The sequence below is a fragment of the Buceros rhinoceros genome, unplaced genomic scaffold (assembly GCF_000710305.1).
Source record: "Buceros rhinoceros silvestris isolate BGI_N320 unplaced genomic scaffold, ASM71030v1 scaffold15315, whole genome shotgun sequence".
In the NCBI taxonomy this organism is placed as follows: Eukaryota; Metazoa; Chordata; class Aves; order Bucerotiformes; family Bucerotidae; genus Buceros; species Buceros rhinoceros.
The window spans coordinates 1-8,378 of record NW_010412409.1 but is presented as its reverse complement, the minus strand read 5'-3'; the positions used below and the strand labels follow the sequence as shown (position 1 = coordinate 8,378).

Genomic DNA, 8,378 nt, shown 5'->3' with positions numbered 1-8,378 from the left:
GTTGAAACTCCCCCGATCAACTGGAGGAGCCACTCTATGGCTTGATTGGGATCTTCCATGATCTCATGTCTGAGTTTTCTTCAGTCAAGGACTGACGCCGATGATACTCTGACTTACTCAGAATTCTTACTACTTCACATAATGTAATCCACGTGCTGGACAGATACACCAGTCACCGTACCGGGGAGATACACTGGCTGCGTTTATTTTCTCTCCTTCAGTTTTCATAATTTCATTCTAATAGAAAATATTTTTGTTACACTGAAGAAAGATAAATATCAGAAGCTTTGGCTGCTCTTTCACCTTAAAACCACTTTGGGCTGAAGAGAACTCGGGGCTTGGTTTTCTTCTCTCTGTGTCACTAATTTTACTTTGACTTCCTCATTCTTAAGACCGAAGTGTGAGAAGCAGCCAATTCACTTGCAGCCTTTACAACTTGGTTAGTTTTTCGTAATCCATCATTTTGTCCTGAAGAAAGTGATTAGGTCTAACAGCTACCCTCCAGATCAGACTTTTGCCTGCAGCAAGATGTCCTGCTGTGTATCTAAGCAGCCCAGCACAGACAGCGAACGATTCTGGTCCAGAGGACAGAGGCAGCTTTCGCTGCAATTAGACCTGCAAAGCGCTCGCCCCTCTGCAGTCACTCAATTGTGCTTACATCTGTCACATTATTTTCATAATAAAATCAGCATCATTTTAAATATTCTGGGACACAGTTTAATACTGAGTGTAAATGAATTCCCTGCAATGTGAACAGGCTTAACGTATTTCTTCACTGGGAATGTCCAAGAAGGTTGGAAGTTCTGTTCCTGCTTTTACAAACATCAGAGAATGAATCTATGCATGATCATAAAAATTGTAATGGCCATTACAGGAAATTTAAGTCATCACGTCATGATTGAAACACGTATCTCAGATTAAACGAGTTTACTAAAACCACCATCCCTCATCATACTCCAGAAAAAGATACATGTTTGCGATCTGGTACAGGACTTGGGCACTATTGGGAAGGATTGCATGGAGTTTCAGAAAACAATCCAGAGCTTCATCCATTCTGCTTAATTTCTTGTATGTTAAACCTAAAAAAGAAAGGTTACAGTATTAATGCAATGAGAAAAAGATTATTTCAGCATATTAACTGCCAGAATAATCAAGAAAAATGAAATAGGAACACGGTACTTGGAGGCAGTATATAGCTGCCTTGACACTGATGGATTTACAATTCTTACCTGCTAGTACGACTCACCAAACTGATAAACTCCAGGAACACCAACCTAATCCGAGACCAAAACCATATGTAACCTCACTTTTTAAACACATGAAAGAGGGGAAGAGAGGGCTTTTAGAGGGGAATGACTGTGAGGGCTTAATAATGATATATTTTTCATAGATAGTACAAATTTTTATCTTCAGAGTGACTCATCTGCAATTACTAGTTGATGTTGTTAACTCTGCGTTGTTTTGGGGTTTTTTTTTTGGCAGAACAGGTAGGAGGTACAAATACCTTCTTGTAATAACAAATTACTGAATAAAGTAATAATGATTAGAATATTTCTATAGAAGAAAACTTTGAAAGCCAGATTCTTCAGAAACGCCAGTGCCACCTTTAGACAAAAGCCAAATCACAAAATTACCTTCGTCTTACCGAGATTATAAAGCGCTTCAGTGCATAAGGAATCATTCCTGAGAGCTTCCTTATAAAACTCAGCTGCTTTTTCATAGTCTCCGTTTGCAAAAACAGTATTTCCTTTGTTAGTTAGCGCTGCTGGATTGTACCTATCAGAATTTACAGCTAAATCCGCATAGTTAGTCGCTAGTGCCAATTCATTCTCCTACACGAACAAAACAAACATTGCATTAGTCGTCTGTCAGCCAACTTCCTTGCAGCTGTGGTTTCTTACCATTAATACAGTGGAATTTCAAAAGATTGAGGTTAAAGAAAAATAAGACATTCTTCAGCCCTAAAATATTCCTCATGTATTTGCAGAGAACTTAACACCTAAGACGTGTTTTGTCGCTCTGTCCCACTCAGTCTGCAAGGCTTTTTGTTGCAACAGAAGTAATATTCCTTTAAAAAACAAAAATAAATTCCCCCACGCTACAAGCTTCACACACAAACACACCTGCCCAAGCTACATACTTCACATGCTCCTGAAGTTCAGCCAGGGTCTTCAAGGAAGAGAGTGTCAGAAGCAGCTGCTGCAGAGATCACACTGCAGGCGCAACCTCACTCTTCCCCCCAGCAACAGGACGCAAAGGACATGCTCCCAACTTCAACCACAGCCAACAACAGGCACTCCAGAACAACTCCAACGTGCAGTTTCTTGTTGTTTACAGCGATTGTTTAGATAGACACAAAAAACTGCTATAAAGATACAGAGGCTGCTACATGAACTGCGGTTCCAACTGGTTTTGTTGAGGCAAACACTTACCAAATAATAAAGGAAGGAAAGGTTGGTTGCAGCTGCACTCTTCACTCGGCTATCCTTTTTTTCAAACATTTTTAGCGTCTCCAGTGCCTGGAATTAATTTGAAAGCAACTTACTTCCTACTGAAGCAAACTTATATCAAAATTCTTTCAGAAAGCCCTGATAAACTTCACAGTAACACGCAGCTAAACCTGTCAACTCCCCATACTCACACACGTAATGACTACTAGAGTTGGGAACACGCGCTTGCCAGCGTGTCCATGCAGAAGTACATCGGTATTATACATAATAATAACAACATTGCGATTTTGTGACCAAGATTACTGGTTTCTTATTACTTCTTCAAAATGTAGAGTAGACGTGGCTACCTCGAAGTACACAGATATCCGACAATTCTTGTATACATACAAGACACAAGTTTATATTGTCTGGTTTTAGTCTAGTCAACTAATTAAAATTCTCACACCTATTTTTCCAGTTCTTTCAGTGAACACAAAAGGATTGACATTAAAACTTGTATGAAAAATCTAAAGAAGTATATACTGTAGAAAAAATATGCAAGACAGTGCAGGATTGGATTCAACTTGCTGGGTTTTGTAGTAAGACAATGACACATGTCTAAGTTTAGGAGGTACTCAAACATGAAGACTGAAACCACAAGGTTGTATTTTAAAAAAAACTTTTACATGAAAACTGAATTCCATAAACTTTATAGACAAGTTTATAGGCAACAAGTAAATCAATGTACAGTGAATAAGCTATGAAAGGAACTGTGAAATAAAAGATCCGGGTTTTTTCATTGGCTATGGGATAACATTTGTAACTGTAGACTAAATTATGAAGAAAATCTGGCTTCTTTACACTAAATATTTGTATTAACTACACAAACTTTAAGAATATCACAGCGAGTCCAGCTCCATCATCTATTACATCACAGATGTGGCAACCTCAATTTAGCCATCAACATTAGGAACTCAAAAGTTTCCTTCTTCCTTTACATGAGACCTCATAAACTGGTGTTTACGCTTCCAAGCGAATGCATGATACTGCGTACGGAATGCCAAAACAAAACAGAAAGGGAACTGTTTTAACTGACTGTCAAACGCGCTGCTTTTACAGTAACTTTGTACAAAAAACATGACTCTACTAATGATGAGTAAAATGACAAAGTATATACAGCTAGATGCAGCTCATTTCGCCAACCACATTCCACCCAAAACCAGGAACTACTAAAGATTATAATCTCCTAGTAACAGAAATTCAGTGGTTATGAGCCCTAGGATGAAAATCCGTAACAATGCTCCTTGCAAAGTAGAAATGCTCTCGCTGTATCATCAACTAAATTGATATCTTTTTAAAATAATTTCTAACTTTTTAATCTAAACAATAATGATTAAACAACCAGAACACAGACTGTCCAAATTATTCTTTCTGATGTGTTTCCACGTACCTAAATTAATTGCTTACATAACTTCAAAGTTTTTGCTTAAACTTCAAAGCAGCTTGCCTGATCCAAGCAGGGTCTGCCAGAGATGTTAAGGAGTTGCATAGCTAAGATGCAGAATTCTGGTTTTAAATTAATTTTCCAAGTTTTTCCTTGAAATTAAGAAAAAATTAAAAATTTCTAATACACAATAAAAATTACTAATAAAATACTGTCTAGACATATTATGATAATTTCCACCCTGGCTTTTTTTTTCCCCCTCCTAGGACTGCTTTAAAATAACGTATTAATTATGATGAGCACATGGTTAACTCCATCACAGTCACAGCACAAATCCATTTCAGTTCTTTTTTTTGGAAACACAATAAAAGTTTCATCCTTGAAACTGAACATTTAAAAAACCTTCCATTCTTGGTCTTCAGCCAAAGGTGTGTTGAGCAGGTGGTGAGTTAGTAAGTATATTAAGATCAGACAGACAGCATGAATATAACCGGCAGCTGCACTTTTATTAGAACAGTAAAAAAATACTCTCTGCAATCACCATTCTGCAGTCCCACTCTGCTGTTAAGCAGTTCCAGTGCAGGTTAAAGGTCTTCTATCACATAATCAAAATAAAAAGAGCATCTTCCCCACTTACTCCTAACACTCTTCCCTCTCCCTCCACTGGAGTACTCCACATAAACATCCCCAGCAATCTCTGTATCTCGTTTTACTCCTGTGAATTGACTTATTTTTCTTTAGCATACACTGGATGTTATCTGGAAATTGCAAAGAATTGCCATCAAAATAGTAAATTCTTGAGATCATATGACTGGTTACCTACCTGTAACACTTACTCTTCAAAAGCTATCATCAATAAAGCTACAAAATTTTCCTGTCACTCATAAACCCATGCTGACTGGTAACCTGGTTGTCCTGTACATAATGGCACTCAAGATGATCTGCTCCATACCCTTCCCCGGCACTGAGGTCAGACCTACAGCCCTGTAGTTCTCCAAATCCTTCTTCCAGCCCTTCTTGTAGAAGAGTGTCACATCTGCTCACCTCCAGTCGATTGGGACCTCCCTGACTAGCCACGACTGGCGATCAATGATGGAAAGAGGCTTGGTGAGCACCTCCACCAGCTTCCTCCAGTACCTTTGGGTGGATCCCATCTGGCCCCAAGGACTTGTGTGCATCTAAGTGGTGTCTTAGATGCAGGTCACTGACCATTCCCTCTTGGGTTATGGGGGGTCCATTTTGCTCCCCGTCTGTGTAGGGGTAAATCATACGTCACAAATATTCGGGGCGGACGATACGACAATCGTTTGTGTGCACACAAGGCCTTTATTAAGATATAACTGCAGCAGACTGCTGCAGCCCCTACACACTACAACTTCTAAGTGCTAACTACTAACTAACTGCGCAGTTTCTTCCTTATCACATCTATTTATAGTTTCTAAGTTATCTTACGTATTCTGCCTGGATTGGTTTTAAGTACAGTGTCCTGCCCAGAGATGAGCTGGCTTTCCAATCACCCATTGACACAACCTCTCTGTCTCCTCCTAAATAACACACCTCCTGCTGCTGACTGACAGCAGGCTTACAGGGCTGCTTCCCGGACCAGCCAGGGGGTCATGCCCACACCCATCCTTGTCTTCCAGCTTCAGGGGCTGGGCACTCGGAAAACAACTGCTCTTACTTGAGAATGACTGGTCTGACTATTAAAGACTGAGGCAAAGGCAGCGTTCAGTAGCTCAGCCTTTTCCTCATCTTTGGTCACCATGTTTATGACTGTTGGTCCAAGGGAAGGCAGGATGTGGTTCCACTGGTCAATCTCCTTCTCCCTCTGGTGTGAGGGCAGGGAGCAGAGCACACCCTGCGGCCTGATGCCTGGGTGACTTCATCTCCCACTGCTCTGTCCAGGCAGCTGTGTCAGTCACGCTGGGCACAGCGCTTAGAGAGACCGTGGCTTTCTGCCGGGTGGACACCATCGCTCCCTGGGCAGAGGTGTCTGTGCCCTTCCCTTCCTGTACAAACTGCTGCACCCCGCTCTGGTGGCTATGCTCCCTAAGGGAGGAGCATGCCTTGTGCAGGCATGGCCATGGTCACCATTGTCCTGGCAATGCCCATGCCTCAGCAGCAGCTCCCATGAGTGCTGCCAGCTCCCAGTGGTCTCTCTGCTTCCCCAGTGCCTCCCAGCCTTGGTGAAACCTCAGGACAAACCCTGTACATGGAGATCTACCACTCCACCAGAGGCCAGGCCAGCTCTAGAGCAGCTCCCCTCAGCAACTGATGATACAGTGATACATACAAAGTGCTTCAGCATATATTTTGGTACTACAGACAAACAGAGAGAAAGATTCAGCTTATACTAAGAACGCCTCCACAACGATTAGCAAAAAACTTTCTTGGCTCCAGTCAGGCTCTAGTCAGACTGTACTGAGCAGAGTTCCATTAACTGTAATGACAGCTTGGACGCCTAGTGAAGATAACTAAATTTAGGTGTCTGCATTTTGACATGACCTGTAGACATGGCAGAAATTTCAGTTAGATAAAACTCATCTCTTGTCAGCATTTTTATAAAGTTATTTTACTGTGCATCGTGTTTGCATAAATTATTCCTTTCCTCGCTGAAAAATACGCTGAGGCTAAGAAAGACCGTTGCCAATATAGTATTAACAAGTAGCAATGTGAAAAGTTACTGTACCTGGTTGAAATCCTGCTGCCTCAGGTAAGTAGTGGCTTTATTTATTTCCAGGTCATTGGCTAACTCTACATAGTGGGAAGCCTTTACTGCGTCAACACACCTGCAACAGAAAAAAAGGCATAAAGATACACAAAACACATCTGTGAAAATGCTAGTTTAAGTTATACATTTCTGCAGCCGATTCAATTCCCAAACAGGGTTGTTCTTGGCTGTTCTTTCGTTAGAGGCAAAGAGCATTTGCGTTAAAATGGCAGAAAAAACATTTTACTCCTACAACCTCCTTAATAATACTATCTCTGCCCTCTTTTTTTTTTTAAAGTTCACCCATCAAACCCTGGAAGATGGTGTCTGAGAGTGAACGCCTGAACTGTCTGCTGTGTTCTGTTCTGCCCTCACTTTGCAGATGACCCTAACCCAAAAGCCTGGGGGACAACCAGAAGGAAGTTTATTATTATGACTTTATTCTTAGTATGTGGCTCAGGGACACAATGTGCAGTCTCTGACTTTGTTCGCTGCATTGGTTTATGGGTTTGGTAGTACATGCAACAGGAGACCAGGTTTAACAGAACGTATCCAAAGAAAATGGTTTGAATCCAATCACTTGGAGCAAGACCTGTGGTTGTGTATACTGTTCTTTCAAACCACTGGGAACTAAGGACACTGAATTAACTGCTGTGTGGGCTGCTTCTTTCATCCCATTTTTTTAAGCGATGAAAAGTGGCCTTTTTCTTTTCTTCTAATAGTTGGTTAATTTGTCAACAGAAGTTTAAGTTAAACTGCTGCTGCTATAATTGGGTTGGCACATGGACAGGCTCTATGAAATATATAAATGTCTTTTGATGTTGGAGGAAAAATTATATTGAAAAATAGCAATTTCTGCAAAGACATCTGTAAGAAAAGTCAAAAGCCTGTTTTCAACTGTAACTGTTAACATATTTTAAGCATAAAATGCAATGAGATCTAACTACCCAACTGTTCCTTATGGAATATGACACAATAGTCCTAAGATTACGTCACATATTAAGAAGTTATGAAATCCAAAGATTCTTTGTCCCCAATTTATTTCTGTAAATAAAACTGATCTAAATCTGTCCTGACACACACAAAACATTCCCACTAGAAGTTAGTTAGCCAGAACAGATGAGAGCATTTCCCTTCATGAGAAGTATTTTGTGGATAGCACCAAGGAAACTGAGTATCTGACAACCTTTTCCAGTTTTCTTGACCAAAACCACAAGATACGGAGCAAACACATCTGACTTACTCATGCTAACAAGTTAAAAAGCAGCAAGCTAGTTTTCACACAGCATAGTGTTTACGTTCTGGTGAGTCAGAATGGCAAGAGTAGGGAAATTATAAGACTATAATGATTATTAAACCATCAAACACCACCTCGTGGACTCCAGCAGACTAAACATGTCTGTGTGAGAACTTACTTCATGTTCGTATAAACAGCTTTATTAGTAAATTAAAAGTATAGGCCCTGCAAAATGTGAAAATAATCCTAACTGGCCAAAAAAACAAGCAAAGGAAAATTCTCTTTTCCCATCAAACTTCCTTCACTTCACAGTGAACATACCTGTTAGCAATGCTGTGGCTGCAGATACACAACATTCATTTGCATGCACGTTATTTTCCAGTAACGTCATTAAAAATACTAAAAATATCAAAGTACTTATACCAGACAACTAAAAAGTAGTTTAAAATACATTTTGAAAAGTTACACTAGAAGTTATACTCTCCTTATAGGATGTATATCTACAGCGTAGATATATATGTATATATCAGCGTTATAGGCTGGGGGAGGATTGGCTGG

General features: G+C 40.2%; 1 protein-coding gene across 1 annotated transcript in view; it reads right to left on the bottom strand.

Annotated features, from left to right (window-relative positions):
• The window catches only part of LOC104493667 (intraflagellar transport protein 88 homolog), a gene marked incomplete at its 3' end in the record, with an annotated part of 15,936 nt that extends 7,933 nt beyond the window's left edge, over nucleotides 1–8,003 (bottom strand). The window contains exons 1-6 of the mRNA XM_010136391.1: nucleotides 7,999–8,003; nucleotides 6,563–6,662; nucleotides 2,433–2,519; nucleotides 1,646–1,832; nucleotides 971–1,079; nucleotides 9–69 (exon numbers count right to left, since the gene is read on the bottom strand). Coding sequence (XP_010134693.1) covers nucleotides 9–69; nucleotides 971–1,079; nucleotides 1,646–1,832; nucleotides 2,433–2,519; nucleotides 6,563–6,662; nucleotides 7,999–8,003 — 549 coding nt within the window. The remainder of the gene's footprint in view (nucleotides 1–8; nucleotides 70–970; nucleotides 1,080–1,645; nucleotides 1,833–2,432; nucleotides 2,520–6,562; nucleotides 6,663–7,998) is intronic.
• Nucleotides 8,004–8,378: the final 375 nt, after the last annotated feature.